The following is a 24,850-nucleotide window of genomic DNA, read 5'->3' as shown; positions in this document are numbered from 1 at the left end:
AAAAAAAAATCTGAAACACTTCAGGTCCCATGCATTTCAGATAAGGGATATTTAACCTCTAAGTGGGATGGCTTTGATTCTAATCCAGAAAGATTACCTCCAGAGCCAGTGCTCTTGGCCATTTATACCCTTCACACAAGTAGAAGCTCCAGAAAAACAGATTCCAGTTCAACGTAAGGACAAATTCTCTCAGACCTGTCCTGAGCTATAAGCAGTGGCCTGAAGAGGTAAGGAGCTACCTATTAGCAGAGGTATAAGAGCAGAGACTGGACAACCACTTGGGAGGCAGATATATTTCAGAGGTGTTCAAATATCAGCAAGAGGACTACACTAGATGATTTTTAAGATCCCCCCAAGCCCTGAAATTCCTTGGCTCTATGAGTCAAAAACCATTGCTCACAGACAGACCATTTTAAGAAGGATTGACAAACCCAGGCCTATGGCTTGATCCAATTCTACCAAGTCCAATCAAACACAAACTTAGGCCAGAACTTCCTTCCCTAAGCAGGTGCATGGACAATCAGAGAATGACTCTTGAGGCATTAATACTAACAACATATGATAACATACTAATGCTGATGGCTTCTCTTTGATGATCTATGGGGGCAAATAAAAGTTCCACAAGACATATTATTTGTACAAGGGAGACTACAGGGAGGATATTTACACCACGTAAAAGAAAAGCCTGTTTCCAAGCATCTTCAAACAGAGCAAAAGCCCCTAACAGGCAACATGGCATCACAGAAACACTACCACACTGAGCTATCAACAGAAGTGCTGAACTGGATATTTGGTTCTGCGCTGTAATCCTAACTATCTATAGGACCCTAAGTAAGTCATGTCCCATTTTAGGGTCTTAATCTCCCCATCTTCTGTCTGTAATAGGGGTGAGAAGGGCTATGAGAGGATTCCATGAGATAGGAAATGTCATATGATACATAAATTAGGTAAAGGGGAGAGGATGGTGAGGTAGTGGTGTTGGGAGGGATAGAAGGGAAGGAAGGGCAGGAAGGCAGGAAAACTATACCCCCCCAAATGTCTTCAAATGCTTTTTAACAAAGAACTCCAAGGCCCCAACTACTTCACCTCATATAGCTGCATCTTCTCTCAATGGAGAGGGGAAAAGGCAAAGTGAAACAGAACAAGCCATTTATGAGGTTGGAAAGCCCTTCCTTCCACCTTCAAGGAAATCACCTGCACCTGTGGCATGCTTTTGTTTTGCCTTCTCTAGCACTATCCCTATAGAAGAATTGAGTGGGAGGGACCTGGGCATGGTGCTACCTTTGATGATTTGTTATATAAAACCCCATCTCCAACATCCCTCTCAATGCCTTGATACTTCCCTCAAAGACAGCCATGACAGTCTAATGTCTTATGTGAGGAAACCAAAATTAAGCTGAGTGAATCTGCCTGTCAGCTCTAGTTGTTTCTGTTCAGAGCTAAAGGGCTGTATTCGGGGCAAGGGGGTAACAGCCCCTGTCTGCCCCAATAAAGAAATAGAAATGAAGCAAGTATAGGCTAGAAGTAAAGCGCTTGGAAGAGTGTGAAAGGCGAGAAGGAAGAAAATCATTTTCCCAGGTTTCCCTGTGTTATAACCCCTTTGAATGACATCTCATGACTATCCAATGTTCTAGGGTTAGCTGGGTAACTCAAAGACCCCAGGGAGGCATCCATCTGGAACCAGTAAGTATTGCCCAGGGATCAGAGTCCTGATAATGTGAGACTGGCAGAGACTCGGTGCACACCCTTAGCTCTGGCCTACTGTGGCCCCAAGTCAGCCAACACCTGAGTTTGATACCTACTTTGGCTGGTAGCTTACCTGATCAAGTGCACTGCTCTGGGGAACAAGTTATCTCAGTAACTGGGGAGTAGTAAGACCAGGGATGGGAAGGGAAAATAAGAGAGGGGTGTGTATGTTCTAAAGCCAAACTTGATAGATTTGGAGATTCAATAGCTGGAGTCTACTCTAAGGGGGTCAAGAAAGGGAGAAGCCAGCCCTAGCAGAGCCATAAAGAGGCCTGGAGACTAGCAGCCTAGCCAATGTCACTGATAACCCTGGCTCTTATATGGCTTGGCCAGGGGTACCTTTGGCCCCAGGCCAGGCCAGAAATATGCCATCAGTAAGTGGGAGCTAAGAATCCTGCTATCATGGAACTGGAACTGGAAGACAAGGAAGAACCACAATAGAACTGCCAGGGCCACACTACCATGAGCTGGCCCTCACAGTACCAGTACCAGTGGCACTCCTTTGCTGGGTGCTGCCCTCTGCATTGAACTGACCCTCTGCACTACCCGAAGCTAAAACAATCCTCAAGATTCCCTCTCAGAGTAAAAGCAAGCATAATCCCTCATTGGGGCATAGTCTTCAGACTTGCTAACCTCCTTTCACACACACTAGCTCTTTTGAGCCACACAATGGTCAATGGGGAATGGGGAAGGCACTAGATTGTGAACCCCAAGAAGCTCAGGATTCAGGTACTACTCTTTCTAAGCAAACTGGGTCTCTAGAGAAGTTAGTCTCTCTATGCTTTGGTTTTCAGCTATTACCAGGGACTGAGCATCTCTGTCCTGCTCTGCTAACCTCAGAACTCTATATATTAGAGAAGGAAAATCACAACAATGTTTGGAAAGGCCATATCAAACTATAGCATGTTATTCAGATGTCAGGTTCTGATATTAGAAAAAAAGCAGGGCTCATTGTCCCTATTTTACAGGTGAGAAAAATAAAAGGCTCAAAGCTGTAAAGAAATATGCCAAAGATCACACCAATCACAAGCACTGGCTGTAAAATGCAAAGACAGTACCATCTAACTCTCAAGTCAGTCCTCTAGAATTCAAAGTACTTCCTATGGGACTTGGAGCCTTCAGAGACAGTCCCTGCAGAGGGCCAGCTGGCCTGAGGCAAATGGATGTGCTAGGAAGATGTGCTTGTAGCGCTCTCTTCCCATGGTTTTTCTATCCATCTTTTCTTTTCTTCACTTCCTTTCTTTGCTACCCTAACCTCCAAATCATTGTCAGGCCAAGTGTTTGATATCAATCATTTACACTTCAGTATGAATAGGCTAAAGCTGATACTCCCCTTCTTTTCTCAACAGGTATGGATACTAAAGCAAAGTTGTAATTACAAAATTAAAGGCTCTGATTCTTAATAAAGAACATCCTGGCTTCAGAGAGACAGTGGGAAAGGTATATATAGGGAGAGGAGCTTGGGCCCTGGACATTTACATCTCTGGAGGTTTCCTACTTGGTGGAAACAGGTAGCTTTGACAGAGATCAAGAGCAAACTGTCATTACCCTAGAGCGAGAGATGAAACCTTGAAAAAGTTGAACTTTTATGGTAAAAATCAATTTGTAAGGCATTAAAAAATTCCAAACTTGAATCTAGTAACATTATCCTTTGAACGGCCTTTGAGGTATTGTTACATTAGATTAGACTAAAGAAAATGTAATCCTAGAACAATACACATATTTGCCATGAAGTATTTTTATAGATCTACTAGAGTACAAAAGATTTGATTAGCTTTTGGCTTTTAGAATCAAACTCTGGATAAATCACCAAAAAATGTACTATAATTACAGAAGAGAACAAATGTTATAATCTTCACTTTACCAAAATAAAAGCACAGCTGATAAAGGTTGGGAGGGGACTAATGGGAGATGAGCTGAAAGGAAGGGTGAAAAGGCTAAAGGAAGGAGAACATCCTATCTTACAAAATTGGAAGCATGTGCTTGGAATATCAAAAACAGGACCTAAATTTGATGTTGGAAGTGGCAATGGTGACTAGAGGTGGGACTGAACAGTGGCAGATTTTATTATGGAGACTGAAGAAATGGATTGTGGGAGAAAATTGAGTTTTAAGTTTTATTTTGAACTGAAAGTTGACAGGTTATGTTCCAAAATTCTAGAGTCAAAAAGCTGAAACACATTTATAGATGTAAAGTTCACCACCAGAAGATATAAATACAGAAATGGTTAAAACTGGTTTACCTGGGGCCGCCCCGTGGCGCACTCGGGAGAGTGCAGCGCTGGGAGTGCAGCAGCGCTCTCACTGCGGGTTCGGATCCTATATAGGGATGGCCGGTGCGCTCACTGGCTGAGCGCAGTGCAGACGACACCAAGCCAAGGGTTGCGATCCCCTTACCAGTCACAAAAAAAGACAAAAAAAAAAAAACTGGTTTACCTGGGTAGGAGGTTTGGCAAGGGACTATACTATGACTTTTGATAAGAACCTATGTTTACTTTTTGAATAAACTTAAAATTCAATTATTAATGTAATTAAAAGTAAAAAAAAAAGGTGTATATGTGTGTGTGCATATGTGTAAATATGTGTGTGTGTGTTTGTGTGTATCTGCAGAAAGGAAAAAAAGAGCAACCTTTCTCTTAGAGTCTGCCTGCTCAAAGGACAGGAAGGCACAGCTTCTGAGCTGAACTGCCTCTTCACACCACCTTTGTGTCATCTTCCCTGGTAGTACCCACTGGCAGGTGACTCACAGAAAAAGCCTCACCACCTGGGGATGGGGTGCTACCTGTCAAAGTGTCAATGATACCCTCCACTCAATAGCTGTAGTGCTAAGCCAAATCCTTCCTGATCCACTAAGAAGCTCCTTCAAACAAATTTGATGTACTGCTCTGAGTGGCTGCAGGGTGGTAAACACAGGTAATCCTGGTTCTAGAATCATGGAAGAATCTCAGAGTTGTGAAGAAGATAGGCCCTTTAGAAACTACCTGGTCCAAACCCTTGAATTGTCAGTGGAGACACTGAGGCTCAGAAGAGGAAATGTCTCTGCTTTACATCCCCCAGGGAATTAGCTGTTCCTTCAACTCAGATCTTTGACTTTCCAGCCCAATGCTCCTAGCTTCACTGTGCTCCTTCTGCTTGATAACCTCTGTAATGATTCATCTCTCCATCCCAGGAGCTTCACCATCTCCCATTCATCCACAGAGAATGCCCCCACCCAACATTCACAAACTGATCTTTGATATGCCTACACAGCACATGGTCCTTCTCTATTGGAAAATAGAGAAGGGCCTTAAAAGGCTTGAAAAATCTCTGCCAATAGCTCCCTGTTCATATACCTCTCCTACCCTCTTAGCATCATTTGACACTTGCCTCCTCTAAGGCAAAAGTGAGCCTGTGACTTAGATTTCACAGGATCTGAGTTCTAAGTTTAGTCAAGGAAAGGGGGAGGACAGTTTGGTCCCCTACGGACTGACACCCTCAACTGATCTGTACAGCCAACCATGCTCAAGAAGTGCCATCTTCAGTGGTGAGTTCCGGTTTCTTGCTTACAGCCTTAGCCTCCTTTTCTTCATCCTTATCCTCTGGAAAAATAGGGAATGTCTCTGAAAGGCAATGGTAGTATGTATATGTATTTAGTGCAGGGGGTGTCCAACTTCCTTGCTGGCTGGATCTCTGACAGCAATGGTTCACATGAGGTCTGAGCTCTCAGACGCTGCCCTGTGGTTCATATCATAGTTATGGGTTACAAGCCTTCAAATCCTCCAGAAACAATTACCCTTGTGTTAACTTGAGGGACCAAGTCCATTCTGGGAACAGAGCTAAAACAGGAAATGTCAATTCCTTCATTCAGTGACAAGGCATTCCAAATGAAGGCTCTTCAAAAGAGAAGACTCAGTTCTGAAAAATCAAAAAAGAGACCCACGGCTTCTGAGTATTGTTTCTCTGGAAACCCTCTAATAAGGAAGACAAAGGGCCTGGGAGGAGGACTCTCAAGATGCCAGATACTCTCAGTACTTGTCTATCCCACTTGAGGAGGTGGCTGTTGCTAAATGCTAGATGGTCACTTTTGCTCAGGGCTTAGAAAATGCTGGTGAGAAGATATTAATAGCACTAGTAATAAGAAGCCATGTGAAAAAAAAAAAAAAACGATAAGAGGGTTTGCCCTGACTCATAATAATAACTATACTAATGGAAAAAGGACAAATACATACAATTATGATGATTTTCTAAAATTTTGTGCTTTCCAAAAGCCACAGAAACAGACCTCATCTCCAGGTATTCAAACATGGTCCTCCTCTCCTCCAGTCATCAGATCACCAAGGTAGTGTATACATGATACTAGGGAGGCCTAAGATGATCCCCAAATGATCCCAGGGGTTGACTACACACAGAAAAATAGACCCCAAGCCTTAGATCACAGCCTTCAACTTAGGAAGCCAATCAGGTCACAAATTCATGCTATGGTTCAACAAGAGGGCCTTGGAAGAAAAGTCCAACCGCCAAGAGAACAATTCAGAATGTCTCCTACTGGTGTCAGCTTTTAAACATCATCTTCCTAGTGTAAAAAGCAACATGCTTCAAGAAATTGGCTTAGACTACAACATAAGGGCTAGCAGCTGGAAATAAGGAAGTAAAAGGCAACATGCTTCAAGAAATTAGCTTAGACTATAACATAACGGCTAGCAGCTGGAAATAAGTAAGTAGTTTAGGCTAGGCTGACAGATGCTGGCCAGCTTCTCAAAAAGCCATGGTTCTGCCTGGAGGATGGGGGATAGGCTATATGACCCTCAAGGTTGCTTTCAAGTTGGGGATTCTAAGAGAGACCTACAGGGAGATCTGTGCTACCTTAATTTGGAGGAATCATTTGGGTCATGCAACAGCTAGATTTAAGGTTCTCTCTGAGCTGGAGAGGGCTCCATATTTTTTTTAAAAACTCCTCCAATTAGCCAAATGATGTACTAGATAATGTAATCCAAAGCATTTTCATGGTGAGAAGCCATTAATATGGATCATGTAGATGCAAACGAGTGCTAATAATGCCATTTAAAATTATAGTATGGGGAGAGAAATCTATGTAATCCAGGGAGAAAGGCCCTTTCTGGTAATGTCAACTTCAACTCATAGAGCCTGTTATGTGTCACCTCTAAGGCCACAAGTGGGACCTTCTACATAGAAGACTAAGGCTAGATTCTTATGACCACTTGAAGTCTGAGTGGATAAACAAGGGCTGGCATATCCAAAATTGTCCCAAGAAAGCAAAACATTTGTCATTAGCCTGGAAAGGAAGATAAGTCCTCAAGTGTTAACAGTCTTATTAGCAGCCCAAGCCTGCCCTTTTCTGATTGTGCTATAGCCCAGAAAACACAGGATTAAGATTCAGAAGGGTATAACATCACTAAAAGTGATGGACTAGGGCACACAAAGCATCAGTCCCTCCAGCTGGCAAAGACTGATAGAACCCACTTTTTCAGAACTTTGGAATTTAATTCAAAACTTACATCAACCAGGGGACTGTTTAATATAGAAAAGGGCAGTGAAAATTTGGTAAGAGAGCACTGAGTCACTATTGCCCATCCTCCTACTATACCCCATTCCCTCGTGGCCAAAGGGGGAGTAGCCCACATTCTTGGTGAGGCTTGCTGGTGCCAGGGGTTAATGATCTTGTTCTTCAAATACTGAGGTTGTGTATTTTGACCTGTTTTGCCCTGAAGGACTGGCATGGAGGCTGAGCTCAGGCTTCCTAGGCTGTGGCTGCCTCTGTTGAAAGATTTAGACATAAACTGTCCATGCTCACTTGGGGCAAGGGATGGTGGATGGGGCAAACAGCAAACAGACCCAACAGCACAGGAAAGAGGAGGCTGAAGAGGAAATTTCTTGGGGGAATAAGGACTCAAAGGGCCACCATACACACTGAGCAAGTTGGACTACAACATGTACTCCCAGGACCAGATGCACACTCAGAAGAAACCTGGAAGGACCATAGACTTGCATTCTAGAAAATGTGTGGGCTCCATGGAAGCAGAAGGAGAAGGTTAAGACAGTCATAGATGGCCTGACATAGCATTGAAGGAGTGCCCCAGCTCAGAGTCAAGCTGCAAAGACCAGGAAAGAAGTATTTCTTTTTCTTCTTTGCTTCTAGTGTTGAAGAAAATCGCTGTCAGGTCACTGGCTGACCAATGAGATAATGAAATAGAGACTTCAGTGACCACACATGACAAAAAATACAGTCTTTACAAAAATAGTTTGGAAAAGTCACTAAATAAATGGATAATTGCAGCCCTCAGCAATCAACAACAGCAAACCCTGGGGAAGGAAGAGAATCTGATTTCCAGAGTTACTACACTATAATATTCAAAATTCCCAGTTTTCAACAAAAAATTACAAGGCCTAAAAGGAAACAGGAAAGTATGGCCCATTCACAGGAAAAAAAATAAACTGACAGAAAACATATCAGAAGAAGCCCAGACATTGGACTTACTAGACAAAGACTTTTAATCAACTGTCATAAATAAGATTCAGGAGGCCTGGGTTCAAGTCCTGACTTTGCCACTAATTCCCTACATGAGAAAGCAAGTGATTTACATTCTCTGGACTGTGTTCCCTCAGGATTTACACAATGAGGAGGTTAGGCTGACCAGTGGCTGCAAGATGGGTCCTGGGGAGATAATTCAGCCTACAGATGTGTTCTGTTTGACCCTCACAGTGTTTCTTTAAAAATGTGAATTACTGGTCAATATTTTTAAAATATAAATATTTTTTGCATATAAATCCAATTCTTGGCTTTTCTTGAAAAAAAAACTGGAAGATCTGGCCCCATTAGGCTTCCCTCCTCCCTACACCCCACCCCACCAAAGGGAAACATCTAATTCACTTCTGCTTGCTTTAGATGGGCATGGATTTCTCAGCTGGACTCTGGCCCCCACTTACCCCTTGTCTCTGCCCTCACATAAATTGCCTGTCTGGCCCCTGTAAGCATTTAATTTGTCTACCCTGGCCAAAATAGATCTCTCTAGTTCTAAATCTACTGTGAGTCTAGGGATTCATATAGGTAAAAAGCTTTTCCTAAGTTTCTCTTTCTGTAGCCAAAAAAGAGACACTATAAATAAAAGCCAAGCAATACTCTGAAACAGTAGGCATCTCTATGAAAAGGAGAGATTGGGATTCTATGACATCTCATCTGTACAGAGGCAAGGAATGATGGTAATAACCTTCTTAGGTCATCCTTTCATTTCCCTACCTCCAGGCAGGACAGAAACCAGAGAAATCTAGAATGTTAAGAAACAAGGAAAATATCCAGCTCCTAAAGGCATCTGAGAAGGGTATTTACTTTCTGACCAAACCCACACCTTTTCACACAGGCCTCACCTCCCATCCGTAATAACAGGTTGTTGTGTGTCCTGTACACAATCTGCCCTTAAGCAGGTGGCAAGCTCTCCTCAGGCCATGACCCAACATTGGAACAAAAGCTCCTTTTATGCACAGTGACTAAAAAAAAAAAAAAAAAAAGATCCCGAATGACTTGGAGTTAGGGCCCAGCAGGCAAAAGAAGGCCCACCACAGGGATGGAATTTGCTGCTTAGAGACATAATGTAATTATATCCCAGCAGTCTGCTCTCAGCTCCCATAGGGGAAACCAGCCCAGGAAAGCATCTAAATATGTCAACAGCTAGATATGGGAACTGATGGTTAGCAAGTTCTAATTTACTTAACCTGACCAACTGCTGGGAAGGTACATCAACTCCTGCACTGATCTTGTGAAGCCACATCCCCAAGTACAGAAGAGAGAGAACCTGAGAACACACGCACAAGAATGAAATTCTGAACAGGGGAGGCATATTTGACTAGAAGACATATGTACCTGGCAAATTCTTGTGCAGCATCCAAAATGGTACAATGATTCCTATTTATAGGTATCCAGCACATCACAGGTTACAAAGCATTTTCACAAGGCCTAGTTATCCCTATTTTACAAAAAGGAATACTGAGCTTCAAAGACGTGCAAGAAGTTGCTCAAGTTGCACATCTAATAGCAGAATGAGGCAAGAATCTGGGTTTCTCAGACTCTAGGTCGGGTTTAATGTGATTAATAACAGGTAAGGCTAGACAGAGCACACTAAGCACCCTTGGTTATCCATCCTAGGGCTCAAATATTCCCACAGCAATGAGACTTCAAGGTAGAGCATGGAGATGCCCTGCTATGTCAGTCACTGATTTGGTCCAACGGTCTACAAGGGTGTCCAGTTGGTATGGGGTTGCTGGGGGCGGGGAGTGTCTTTTATTTGTTACTTTACTTTCCTGTTTTATGCCAAATAACCTAGGGATGATGTTCTCAAGGAGCTAATGAATCTCAGCATAGGGTGATTCTGGATGAATCAGACAACTAACCTACAATGTGGAGGTGCAGCATCCCAGTAAACCACCCATTCACCTACCAAGTTCATCATCACTAACGAAGATTCAACAGTTCAGTGTGACCCATTTCTATATCCTACCTAGACATATCAGAGTTTGAATAGATTCTACAAAGTGCTTCAGAGACGAGGGAGAAAATAAAGGCCCATGGTCATATACCAAATGGGTGGCAGAGCCATGACTAGAACTCAAGTCTCACATTTCCTAATACAGGTAGCACCATTTTCACAATACCACTCTATCCTCAACCAAAACCAATGTAGAAAAGTGGAGATTGCAATTCTATTTTTAAAGATCTACTGGAAAAAAGCTTCCACAACCTCCATCATGCAATCCCTTGCATATCACACAATCTTACCAGAAATGTAAACCTAAACAAAAATGCTCATTCATGAGAATTGAAAGGTCTACCTTGGAGCGAATATTCACATCATTAATGCAACCGCCTAATCCCATTTCCTTTTACTGGTGACATCACATCAGCTGGCCCCTAAGATTTCATGGTACTCTCATTTAGAGATATGAAGAACATTAGACTACTCTTAAAACAAACACAAAGGTTCACAATTTTCAAGTAAATGCTGATTCTGAATACAATCTGAGCCAATATGGAATATTATCTTAGTTTCTCAAAGAATAAACACTGGTATAACAGAAAGAATACTGGAGCTCTGTGTTATGATTTAAACTCTATCATTAATGCTCCAGGTCTATGTTCTAGACTTGTGCTATCTCATACAGTAGCAACTAGCCATATGTGAGCACTTGAAATGTGGCTAGTGTGAACTGAGATGTGTTGTAAGTGTAGAATACATGCCAGATTTCAAAGACTTAGTAAAATATATCATGACTTTATAGTGATAATATGATACTATTCTGAATATATTGGATTAAGTAAGATATATATGAAAATTAATATCACCTATATCTTTTTTCCTTTTTTTAGTGTGGCTACTATAAAAATTTAAATTACATATGTAGCTTGCATTTGTGGCTCTCATTGTATATTCTACTGTCCAATAGAAGTATAATGACCACTGGTTCTCGATCCTGGCTGTATAGTAAAATCATCTGGGAGCTTTTTAAAAACCTAATTTATGGGCCCCATCTTCAAAGATTCTTATTTAATTAGCCTGGAGCCTGGGTTTTAGTGGACATTTTTTTGGGGTGGGGGGGTGGAGTGATTTTGTTATTCAGCCAGGGTTGAGAACCACTGGGCTAAAACTCCATACCAAGTGGCTGCTAGGGCTATATGCCTGGAGGAACAGTCTTCCTGGCCTTCAACTTAGGGACCATCAGTGTTTGCTCACTGATATTCTGAAGCCTGGCTCTGCCATTTGCCTCCATGAGCCATCCCGGCTTGCTCAATCATTTACCACATCCCTTGATTTACTGTTTATTATAAAAATGACAATTCCTTGAGAGTGAAATGCATTTGGATTTGGGTGATGTTCTTGCTGGGTGCAGTTTAACCCTTCTTTTAAGGAGAGAGGACTTTCAGCACAAAAGACACAAGTTGTATATGTACAGAGCCTCATGCTAGTCCCGAAGGCCTGTGATTACTGATGTGCAGTTTCTGACCACCCTGGGAATGATTCATCAACCAGCAAAGCTGAGCTGAGACACAGATGGCATTTGGAAACTCTGATGGAAGATGGTGCATAAGCAGAGAAGAAAGAATTGGATATTTCATTAGGAAACTCCGAGGACAGAAGGGAATGACAGGTCATTTTGTCTACTCCCCTGTTTCTGTGCAGTGCCCTCACCTAAATCATCTCAACCAAATAACAGTGTTTTCTGGGTGTGCAGTCCTCCAAGAAAGAAGGCCTCTTTCAACCCCTAGGGCCAGCCTTGATACATGAACCTCCTTGTAGCTAATAAGGTAGTGATGGTGGTGATGATAACTATGATGATAACAATCATAAAACTAGTTACCATTTGCCAAGTACCTAATATGTGTCAAGCACTGTGCTAGATACCCTACTCACATATGTGATCTCATTAAATCCTTATAAAATGTTTGCTACCCTTATTTTTCAGATGAAGTCAGAGCTCAGGGAAGTTAAAAATCTTGCAAAAAGTCATAAAGCTAGGAGGTAGTGAAGCTGCATCATGGGTTGTCCGACTCCAAATGCACTATTCCTTCATTCATATCACACTGCCATAATTCCAATCTTGAGGCCCATCAACCTCTAAGAACCCAAGCCCCACTGACCTTTTGTTTGGGGTCCAAAGGACTTCAGCCTTATCTTACAGGAGAAACTAACAAAAGTGATAAGCTGTGGTAAGGATGATCATAACACACCTTCATGTGGCTTTGGTACTTGTCTTACCACAAAGCAGTTTTCACATGTTTTATCCCATTCACTGTGACATCCTGTGGCAGTAAAGAATTGCCAACACCATTTTGCAGGTGGAGAAAATCAGAGCTCACAATAGTCAAAGAACTGATTCCAGTTCACAATACCAAGGAAGGCCAAGAGTTGGGACACCTAGCCAATGCTCTTTCCCCATAGCACCCTGCTAATCAGTGACCAGGAGGAAGCAGAAACTGTTGGGAGCTCCCTCCCAAGAGACCCTCTTTTAAGGGCCAGGTTCTTCATAGTACAATGTCAAAGAGGTGAAGGCCTTGCAAGCCCTTACAAGCTGCCCGCTTCCTACCCCCATCACACCTTAGATCCCAGCCACTTGACTCTCTTGCAAAAAGTAAAATCTGCAATCAGTAAGTTCTAGCCACTGGGTGGCAGGGAGCCCACACTCTTACATTAACAGCTGAAGACAGTTCTCTGACAACACACAGGGGTGTTCACACTTCCTTAAAAGAGAAAATGAAGCAAAGGAAGCAGAAAGAAAGAGAAGAGAGAGGGGAGGGGAAAGAGCAGGGAGAAGAGGAAGAGGTGAGAAGGATCTACAAGAAGAAAGAGTAAAAAAAAGAGGCGACAAGCAAAATAAAGCAGAAAAGAACAGAAATAAGAAAGGCAAAAGTTCACAACAATATAGAGTTAAAGGGGTCTTCAAAAACTATAAAGAACAACCCCAGAAGGGGAAACTGAGGCCAAGACAAGGAAAGTGATTTGTACAAAGGTGGAAGGTGGGAGCAGGTGTTAAAACAAACAAGAGACAAAGGAAAAGTCTAAAAATTAGATGGGCAAGGATTAAAGGACGCCTATATATATCTATAGGAGTAGGAGACCTATATGTCTATATCTATATCGATATATATCTATATTTATGTGAAAAGCCATCAGGAGAGGAATGAACGGAAGAACAAGGGTTGGTAAAGGGGAAGCCAGGGGAAGGCAGCCAAGGAGAGAGGAGAGGAGAGTGAAAGCCGACACTCACCCTCACAAAGCTGGCAGGAAACCATCCCTCCTCATCGTCGATCTGGCCCCACCACCAATCCTTGTTGGAAGCATCCAAGACTTTGATGACGTCGCCAGCTTTAAATGCCAACTCCCGGTTGGCCATGGTGACGTGATCCCATACTGCCTCAGCACTAACGATGGAATCTCCAGTGATCAGCTTAGGAGACAAAATGAGAACGTGTTCAGTCCACACAGCTGGCTACCATGCTTGCCCCTTCCCCCACCCACAGAACTCTACTACTTATGGAGAAACTCATGTGCTAGTGGTGAGGGGTAGGGGTAAAGCTGCACTGAACCCCAAGACAAACAATACTGTCAACTCTCCATTAGCCAGTCATGGAATGACCCAGAGTGTAAATATGGACTATACAGGCCTCATGATTTTATCCCTGCTCATTAACTCGTCCCCCAGAGAAGAAAGAAAGCTCCCATCCATCTCTCCTTGGTGCTTCTAGCACTGGGTCTGGAACAGTGGAGAGGCTAAAATCACTGGCTAAAATGAGGCTCAAACTTATTAGCTTTCAATTCTCTGTGCTCCTCCCCCTTTTGTCATCCTCATTAGAACTGGCCAATTGAGAGTTGGCGGTACATTACTTAACCCCACTGCACCCCTCCCCCTGGGGTAACAGATCACGACATTCCTCACACACAATGGACATCAGTCCTGCAGCCTCCTGCTCTCACTCACACGATACCACCCAGAGAGGTCATGGGTATGAAAGAATATGGATTTCTGTGATGCCTTGTACCCAAGAAACTCAACCTTGGCACAGATTCACCTAGTGATTTGAATAACCACTCTATGAGATATAGAGGGGCTCTGGATTGACTTCTGCATTTGATGGATGGCAAAACTGAGCAGCCAAGAAGTTAAGGGATGAGGTCAGTATCACCCGGTAAGGCAAGGACTGTACATGGACCCTAACCCTGGTCATTAGACTTCATGGCCAGCAGGACTGGGCTCCACACAACAACAGGTAGACATTTATCCCTATGCCACATAAACAAACACATACACATATTCACAACACTCATCTAAGCACAGTGAAAAGAACGGGATTGGAGAGTAGTCTGCCTCTCTCTAGCTACCATCCTGACCTCTTTATTATTTGTTTTCATTTCCCCCCAACTGTTCCTGCTTGTATGGGCCATTGATCTTCCTGGCATTTGGAGAAACAGATTTCAGAATAGAGAATACATGGCCTGTCAGGCAAAGAGACTCAAGCACTCTTCCAACCACTGAATTGCTGGACATGTCCTCTTGAAGTCAACTTTCCCATTAACCTGCTTTGAGAAAGGACTGGCTCCCCAGGGCAATCATGGCTCCATAAGACCAAAGACAAAATAGTTCAAGGACAACAGAGACAGTCTATGGAATATGCATCCTCTCCCAAAGGTTTCCTCTCCAACATACTAGCCAGAGAATAACCCTGTGGTCACAAAATGAATGCACAACATATTGCACATGTACGAACACACACATACTCTGATCTTTTGATTTAGTTAAGGCATTTGCTTGTCAGGCCCTGCCTGAGGTATTCTTCATTGCTCTGGCCTTCATGCCTTCCACAGAAGGTAAGGCATAGAGAAAGCTCCTCAGCATGGATGCAAAAGAGATTTCCAGCAGGACCTTTTACACCAACCTTTCAAGGACATCATGCTTTACTGTTTGCAGTGTTTTCACATCTACTGCAACACTTGAGTCTTACTGAATGAGTTGGGTCTCACTTTTACCTATATTTTAAAGACAAGGAAACTGAGGCTCAGAGGTGGTCTGGTCCTTTAGCCAATAGCACAATAAATTATGGAACTAGGTTTTCTGACCTCATGTGCTCTTATATTCATCAAACCATACTACCAATGTCTATTGATTAGCTGTACTGAAATTACAGAACTCCATCCATATCATTAACCAGATGGTTCCTGTTCTTAAAGAAACCTAAAGGAGATTTAGATAGCCACCTCTAGTCACCAGTGCTCCTGCCTCTGAGGGATTCATTTTTATGTGGAACTTGCTTTCTTCCAGTTGTACTGAAAGTCAATTTCTCCTTGTTCTAGCAGCAGTGGAGAAGAATTGCTAGTCACTGGCCTCAATAAAATAAATGTTTATAGAGAAGCCTCCCTTCTCCTGCCAAAGATGGGTCCCAACTGGGCATTGCTAGGGCTCAATAGCACATATAGACCCCAAAGCCTCATGTTTTAAACTATAACCATGGGCAGGCAAGAGAGCAACGATGAGGGTCCTAGGCAGGAGCTGAGGGCAGCAGGCCCCTTTGCCTGGAAGCAGGTTAGAGAGCATGCCCAGGGTCTTAGGCAGGAGCCAAGGGCAGCAGCTCCCTCCACCCAGAAGCAGGCAAGAGAGCAAGCTGAAAACACCACTTTTGCATGGGTGGCCCACCACATCCACTGCCACAGCCACAGCTGCCACAAAAGCAGCTTGATGCTACAGCAGTAGCCACAACCACTGTGCAGGCAACCCACCAGACACTCAACAGCATTGACACAAGGAGAGTACCCAGGGGAGCTGGAAAGCCACAGCCACAGCTGCCACAAAAGCAGCTTGATGCTACAGCATTAGCCACAACCACTGTGCAGGCAACCCACCAGACACTCAACAGCATTGACACAAGGAGAGTACCCAGGGGAGCTGGAAAGCCACAGCCACAGCTGCCACAAAAGCAGCTTGATGCTACAGCATTAGCCACAACCACTGTGCAGGCAACCCACCAGACACTCAACAGCATTGACACAAGGAGAGTACCCAGGGGAGCTGGAAAGCCACAGCCACAGCTGCCACAAAAGCAGCTTGATGCTACAGCATTAGCCACAACCACTGTGCAGGCAACCCACCAGACACTCAACAGCATTGACACAAGGAGAGTACCCAGGGGAGCTGGAAAGCCACAGCCACAGCTGCCACAAAAGCAGCTTGATGCTACAGCATTAGCCACAACCACTGTGCAGGCAACCCACCAGACACTCAACAGCATTGACACAAGGAGAGTACCCAGGGGAGCTGGAAAGCCACAGCCACAGCTGCCACAAAAGCAGCTTGATGCTACAGCATTAGCCACAACCACTGTGCAGGCAACCCACCAGACACTCAACAGCATTGACACAAGGAGAGTAACCAGTGGAGCTGGAAAAAGAAAAGAACATCTCTCTCCTGAAAGCCCACTCCAGAGTGGTAGAATAAGCAACTGCTCTACCAGATGACCAGACATCAATGTAGAGATACTAGAAACACACCATCACCACCAAAGATAAATAAATAAATAAAAATATGACACCACCAAAAGAATACAGTAATTTTCAACTACCAAACACTATACAGCAGGAAACCCTTGAAATGACTGAAAAGGAATTCCAAGCAACAATCTTAAGGAAACTCACTGAAATATGAGATGACTCACACAACAAAATGAAATGAGAAGAAAACCACCCAGATATGAAGGGGGAAATTTACAAAGAGATTAATATCTTAAAAAAGAACATAGCAGAACTCATGCAACTGAAAGTTTCACTCAACAAAATAAAAAAACTCAACTGAGAGGTTAAGCAGCCGGCCAGAACAAGCAGAAGAAAGAGTTTCTGAATTTGAAGATAGTTTTTCCAAAATAACCCAGGTGGATCAAAAAAAGGAAAAAAGAATGTTAAACAATGAAGAAAATCTAAGAGAGCTAGCAGACAGCCTTAAGTGCACAAACATTTGAATCATGGCTGTTCCAGAAGGAGAGGAGAGAGGAAAAGGCATGGTAAGCCTATTCAATGAAATAATGGAAAACTTCCCAGGTATAGGGAAAGACATGGACCTTCAGATCCAGAAGGTTTAAAGGTTCCCAAACAGATTCAACCCAAAAAGATCTTCTACAAGACACATAGCCAAACTGGCAAAGCTCAAAGATAAAGAGAGAATATTAAAAGAAGCAAGAGGAAAGTGTCAAGTCACCTATAAGGGAGCCCCTATCAGACTAACAGAAGGCTTCCTGACAGAAACTCTACAGGCCAGAAGAAAATGGGATGATATATTCAAAATACTAAAAGGAAAAAACAACAAAAACTGCCAGAAAAGAATACTATACCCAGCAAAGCTATCCTTCAGAAATGAGAGAAAAATAATGTATTTTCCAGACAAACAAAAATTGCAGGAGTTCACTGCCACATGACCAGCCTTACAAGAAATCCTCAAGGAAGTCCTGCACTGGGAATCTGAAAAATGATAATCATTACCATGAATACACAAGAAAGAACAAAACCCACTCATAGAACAAAAATACAAATGAGCAAGAGAAAGAAACTAAATCTTACCACCACAGAAAAACTATAAGGACAATGTACTAATGCCCCGGTTTTATTTCTGATTTTGGTAATTTTGGACTGCTTTTTTCTCGGTCAGTCTAGATAAAGATTTGCAAATTGTGTTGCTCTTCTTAAAGAATCAACTTTTGGTTTTGATTTCCTCTATCGTTTTTTAATTCCCTATTTCATATACTTCTGATGCAATCTTTATTTCCTACTTATATTTGCTTTTGGTTTAGTTTGCTCTTCTTTTTCTATTTTCTTAAGTTAAAAGTTTACATTACTGATTTGATATTTTTCTTATTTCTAATATAGGTGTTTACAAGTATAAATTTTCCTCTAAGCACTGCATCAGCCCTGCATCCTATAAATTTTGATATGTTGCACTTTGATTTTTATCTCAAAATAGTCTCTACTTTCCCTGTGATTTTTCTTTTTACCCATTGTTTATTTAGGAGAGTGTTGTTTAATTTCCACATATTTGTGAATTTTCTAAATTTCCTTCTGTTATTGTTGTTGGAGAATATATTTTCTATTATTTTCTATGATCTTAGTCTTTTTAAATTTATTAAGACTTATTCTGTGGCCAAAAATAAAAATAAAAATGTAAAATAAATCATTTGAATTTCAGGAAGGTAGATAAAAGGTGTACTTTCAGATGCTCATTTAAGTGAATTAAATTAAATTCTGAACTAAAAAAAAAAAAGAGCTATAACCAAGGCTTTTTATCATGGGTCAAAAGATTATCTTGGCATCAATTACTAACCCTCTACTCAGGACACTATCTATGATGCTCTTTGAGGTTTCCCAGGCTCAGCTCTGGCTGATTACACTGCCTCTACTCTCTAACTTTGCAGTTTTTTTGGGGGGTTTTTTTTTTTTTTTTTTTTTTTAGGGACTCCATGCTTAGTTTCTCCCAGCAGCTGATGGCTCACTCTTTCTGTCATTTAATCCAGCTGACATGACTGGGACCTCAGGTCACAGGGTGCAACTATATCCTGGAAAGACAATCCAGGACCCAGTGGTCACAAACCAACTAACCAACTGGCAAGCCTGTTGTCAGGGCCTACTTAGAATCAATAACTGTCAGAATTGTACAGCACTTCAGAGATCATCACCTTCAAGCCCTCATTTTAGAGATCAGGTATAATATAACAGGAGTGACTTGCCTATAGTGACCAAATGGCCAGCCTCCTGGACCAGTGTTTTGTTTTGTTTTGTTTCCAACATAACACCACAGACAGAGAAGACAGAAAAAGAGAACCTGGATTTAAACCTTACTAATGGTGTAATGATAACAATGATGATGTTAACTAATAAAGAGAACTCACTATGTGTCAGGCACTATTCTAAACACTTCACATACATTAACTCATTTAAGCCTCATGGTAGCCCTTTGAGGAGACACTATTATTATTCCTGTCTTACAGATGAGGAAACTGAAGCTCAGAGAGGTTAAATAATTTGCCAATTTCACATAGCCAAAAATTAACGAAATCACAATTCAAATGCAGGCACAGTCTGGCTCTAGAGACTCTGCTCTTATAAACTATGCTGCCTCTGGGTCTTGGTTTCTTCACTTATAAAACGGGGATAATTCTACACTCCTACCTGCTTCATTAGCTATAAATCACTGAACTGAAAGCTGACAGGTGTGTGCATGGAAGCGAAAGGAAGGCTAATCCAGAAGGGTCTGACAGCTATATAGGGCTTCTGTGCTCTCCCATCACAAATACAAGCAGGAGTAAGAAGATGTTCCTCCTCCATCCTCTGAGTTATTTTTAAGAAGTAAACTAAATGTAGGCTAGAAATTGTTTCAAAATCTTCCCTTTGTGTATAATTAACTTTTAACCTGCTACAGTTTTTTCACACATATGCACTTTTCTCTGTTCATCCATTTTCCAACTAACATTCATTCAGTGATCTCTTATGTGTGCAGGGATCTGCTCACTGTGATTTGGCTGCAGTCTTTACCTGAAGATCAAAGGGCCTCAAGACACCAACAAGGCATGCCCTTCAAGCAATATGCAAAGGTGGTTAAAGGCAGGCAAACCTAACTTCAATTTTTTTTGTTTTGTTACTTTAGAAAGCCGTAGAAGTCAGTAACAATGAGCAGTGAGGAACAGAAGTCAGAAAGACAAACCAAAATGGAGCTGTTAGCACATAATTGGGATTCTGAGGAGTGCAATTTCAGAAAAGCCAAAGACAAGATTTTCAAACTACAAAATCTTGGGCCTCAGTTTCTTTATCTGCAAAATGGGGATAATAATGTTTGCCTCACCAGCAGGGTCGTAGAGAGGGTGAACTGAGATGCTGGATTTACTCTGCCTAGTACAGTGCCTGCTATATGCTGGCCTAGTACAAAATTTCAGAGGAATGAGGGGTTATACATAGCTATTGGGCTCTAGACAGGTTTTGTGGTACACTGAACTGAATATTGGCCTTAAAGAATGGGTAGGATTGTAACAGATAGAGAAGGGAAAGGAAGGGCATTTGAAGCAGAATGACAAGATTACACAGTCTCAGACTAGAAGAGCCAGAGAAACAAACCTAACGAAGCTGTCAGCACATCATTAGGATAACAAGGAGTACAATCTTGCAAAAACCAAGGAAAAAGTTTCAAGCAGCAGGAGGTGATCATCATTATCAAACGGTACAGAGCTACAAAAAGAAAGCCAAGAAAAGGCCATTTAGGAGTGGCTATACCAGGGGTTAAATTCTATTCTCAAACTAGTTTATAAGCTCTCTCCCTACCGAAAGCCCTAATTCCAAACTGTCCCCACCCTTCATCCTACAAACCAAACATAAAGCCAGGATATGGTGCTGGATTACTCTAGCAAGGTACCCAAATAGCGCTGGGCCATGGGATAGTAGTACTGTGACTTATAACAAAATAATTCCCAATCCCTATGACATTTCAGATGCAGCACCAAATATAGATTGGCTCTTGCTCTGACTTACCAGTGAGGGGAGCACACGGTGCTTCCCACTGCCATACCAAAGACACTTTTAGACATGAATAAGAGGATGGGGAGGGTTAAAGAGTCATAATATCATGCTTTAAAATGGAATGGGATCCTGTCCCTTTTTATCCAGATTTCTTAAGACAATCCTAATTTCAAATATTCTATCCCATTGAACCCATAAATAGATATGTCTGTTGTCAGACCCATATGCCCTGATTTTTAACTTGGGAATATGATCACTGTATCATGGAAGCATTGGGAGTTTGAAATCTAAGGCTGGTTTCTGATCGTCAACAAGGCATGTGTCCACAGCTAACTTGGAGTGGCCAGTGGGCCCTTTCAGGGGAGAACAGATGAAGAAAGGGAAGAAGAGAAGAAGAAAGGGAAGAAGAGAGGAATCAAGTAAAAGAGAGAGGAAGAAAGGGAAGGAGGAAGGAAGAGAAACTTATATTGTTGAAAACACATACCAGGCATTGGGTAAGGAGCATTCTTTTGTGATCTCAATTTCTACAATTCTCCAAGGTAAGCATTAACATCCCCATTTTTACTGAAGATAACCTGTGAGGTTAAACAAGTAGCCCATAGCTATCCAGTTAGTAGGTGGTGGAGTAGATTTCAATCTCCAGTCAGCTTACTCTACAACTTTTCTTTTGTCAGTACCCCACAGTCCCTGTCAGCAGGCAGAGAGGCAGACCAACCCATCCTGTGAACAACCTAGAGCAGTGGTTCTCAGTCCCCTGGGGGGCTTGTTAAAACAAATTGCTGGGCCCCAGGAGTCTTGATTCTGTAGGTCTGGAGCTTGAGAATTTGCATTTCAAACAGGTCCCCAGGTGATGTCCATGCTGCTGGTCTGAGAATCACACTTGGAGAACCTTATAGGACACTCCTAGTGTAGGCTCTACCCTTGCCTCTCCCAGGGATCCCCATGCCACCCTGAAGGTTGGGCTCCCTGACTCTGGCACTCCCTGCCTATATACAAGGCCTTCCTCAGTGGTTAGTATACAAGAGTACTTCAAAAAGTTCATGGAAAAATAGAATTGAAAGATAATACAAATTTTTCAAAGAACTTTATGAAGACCCCTCATATGCTTGAGAAGTGTATTTAGGCTCATGTAAGGAGCATGCCCAATGCCAGGCTGTGCCAACATAGGAAAAAACCTGGGATCACAGCCCTCACCCAGTTTTTGAGAGCCAGACTACTTGTCTTCAACTTCTTGCTCTTGCCCCCTAGCTGAAGAGTAGCACCCCCAAAATAGATATTTAATTAGCCTGGGTGGCTGCCATAAATATTAGAGTTTTAATAAGGAGAAGGGGGAACAGTTTAAAAAAGAACCACCACATGCTGTGAGAAATAGCAAATGTGCCAATTGCCATGAAGGCAAATAAGCTGGGCCTGCCTTCTGGGAAGCTGCACAGGAGGAAAAGGAGGGACCTGAGGGGGTTTGCCTCTCTGTGAGGTTTCCTGACCCTATCCTCCCAAAAGGCTCCCTTCCTCAACAGCTAAGCATGGACAAGAACAAAATTCCTTTTCCTTGTTCCCTTTCAGTATATCTTAAACAGGCTGGGATTTTATTCTCTCTCCTGAATAAGCCACACATCCTTTTAATACAGCCTTGTAAATAGACTCTGGCTATCTTGCCTAAAATGTTGAAGGATAACCATGCTCCCCACTTCTGGAAAGGTATGACTTAGGCTGCCCCAACAACAGCTAGGAGGCATCGTATATAGAGCAAAGATTCAGATTGGCTATTGGAAGAAGCTTTGCCAGTAACTCACTAAGTGATCTTGGGAGGTCCCTTTCCCTGTCTCAGTCTCAATTTCCTTTTCAGTCAAGTGACAGACTGGAACCACAAATGACCTCTCAAGTCCCTTCCAGCTCTGGTATTCTATTGAGGCTAACATTTCAGCTCTGCAAAGGACAGGGATTTCATTACTGCAGCTTATTTCTCCTCACCCATTATCGCTCTCTGCTCAGGAAAATGAGAACTTGAAGCTGACTAGTCCCTTCCTGAAGATAACTCACTGAGGCATTGCTGGCAACACATTAAAGCACGGGCCAGTCAGACTGGTTAGAAAAACTGAGGAATGGATTTTCCACTTTAACCCTTAACTGCTCCATTTAAAAGTCAATAGAAACCTTTGCTTTTTGTTCACTCTACTTAGTTCCTCAGAGAAACCATCTTTCTTATGACATCAGCTCCTACTCACCTTAAGTCCCATATTTACAACTGCCTGCTCCACGTTTCACTGGATGGCCTGCTACTGCCTCCAATAAAGCATATGTGAAATTCATCATAGGTCCTCATTCCCCTCCTTCCTTATTTTTCCCATTTTGGAAAACTCTTCTGGGCCTGCTGTTTCTTTCTTCCTCATGTCTCTTTCTCAGATATTACCCTTTCTCTTCAGTCTCACTGTTCCATCCTAGGCCTGGACCTCATCACTTCAAGCTGCCTCTCAACTGGCTTCCTTGACCCCCACAATTTCTCAAAACTTCTTTGTTGGTGCCACTCTCTACGCTCAAGAAGCTTTAATAACTCCTTACTGTCAGTCTCTTAAATCTCTCCTTAATGTAGTCCCATCTCTGGATCCAACCCTTGCCACTAACCAGGCAGGAACCTTCCACTCTTGGCAAACTGTGTCTCTTGCAGATAGATGCAATCCTACCTGTGTGCCTGACTTAGCCATACCCTTAGCCAATGGTTAAGTGTAAGGACACTGGAGCTAGCGTGCCTATGTGATCTTGGCCCACCTGCTAATTAATCCTTTTCCTGATGACTCTAACCTGTATTCTCTCTCCTTTGTCTTTTTTAGTATTTTCTACCTAGAATAAGAAGTAAATAAACAATTTGGAAGGTTTATTCGAGTTGTGAACCAGAGTGTTATTCTCCAAATAACCAGAATGGACACTTGTGAGTGGTAGATCTAAAACACCTGCTTAATCCACAATGAACAAGCTAACAGCATTGTTTTTAGCCTCTAAAGTTCTATGACCTAAGTTCTAAAACCAGGCAAATCATAGTAACAGTGTTAGCATTTCTGTCAGTTTGCAGAACATTCTATGGGGCAAAGGAAATTGTTTACATAATATGTGCTCAGGTGGCCTACAGGTGTCCAATCACTGTTGCCAGAATTTATGGCCAGATGGCTTCTGGAGCAGGCTGGCTTTTGCTAAAGATCTGCACAGGTGCCCAGTGGTCATCAGCGAAAGGAACAGAGATGGCAGGTAGAAAAAAAAACCCACTATGAATATATATACATTGCTTTTTCTTTCCCCCAGTACTTAACAGGTCACGCCTGGCTGGTTCCAGTTTCCATCTCAGTGTTGCTATTGCCCATAACTAAATAATTTCATTTCTGAGTAGAATATTTAATGCTTTCAAGTAACAAAGATTCTAAATGTGCTGAAAGTATGCAAATATAATTTCTTTTAATGACACAATCGTCTTTCTCCTAGTTTGGGCATGTGATTTGTGAGTTATTAGGCATCAGCTTCTTTCAATGTCCCACCATACCATCCATTTTTCACTTCAAAATTTTTAAAAATTTTTCCATTTTTCATGTATTTAGCCATGCCTGGCAGACATGAAACCCAGCTGTGCTGACTTGATCTGAAATGGTAAGCCTAGATGGGGATCAGGCTCAACAAGAGCAGGACAGACCACCCAATCCAGAGGCCAATATGTACACTGGTCATAAGCCAACTCACACCTGCCAGGGCCTAAAAGTCTGGGAAACGCAGACAAGTCTCTTGGGGCATGAAGCCATCCAGGACATTTTTTTTCACTCATTCCAGGTTAATAACAAAGGTTGGCTTCTTCCTGCACCTCTTCCAAAGGAAGTTATAAGGTGATCTCAGCTATAATGATCATCAAACAGATGAAGGACGGGGAGTTGCTTGCTTGGTCTGGACCTTTGCAATGGATTCTTCTAGAGTGAAATCCCAGCCACTAGCTCAACCAAATGGACCCAAGAGTTTCTGAAGCAAGACCAAGCTGCTGCCACAGAGTTCACAAAGTTAAGAGCTTAATCTTATTGAGTAAATGAGTCCTTTAAAGAAAATTCAGCC

General features: G+C 42.4%; 1 protein-coding gene across 1 annotated transcript in view; it reads right to left on the bottom strand.

Annotated features, from left to right (window-relative positions):
• The window catches only part of LOC103599758 (rho guanine nucleotide exchange factor 9-like), a gene marked incomplete at its 3' end in the record, with an annotated part of 143,842 nt that overhangs the window by 61,469 nt on the left and 57,523 nt on the right, over nucleotides 1-24,850 (bottom strand). The window contains exon 2 of the mRNA XM_008583916.1: nucleotides 13,497-13,676. Within this exon, the coding sequence (XP_008582138.1) occupies nucleotides 13,497-13,676 (180 nt within the window). The remainder of the gene's footprint in view (nucleotides 1-13,496; nucleotides 13,677-24,850) is intronic.

The sequence above is a fragment of the Galeopterus variegatus genome, unplaced genomic scaffold (assembly GCF_000696425.1).
Source record: "Galeopterus variegatus unplaced genomic scaffold, G_variegatus-3.0.2 Scaffold3083, whole genome shotgun sequence".
Taxonomy (NCBI): domain Eukaryota; kingdom Metazoa; phylum Chordata; class Mammalia; order Dermoptera; family Cynocephalidae; genus Galeopterus; species Galeopterus variegatus.
Note: the sequence above shows the minus strand (reverse complement) of the source record. Positions and strands in the feature narration are given on the sequence as shown.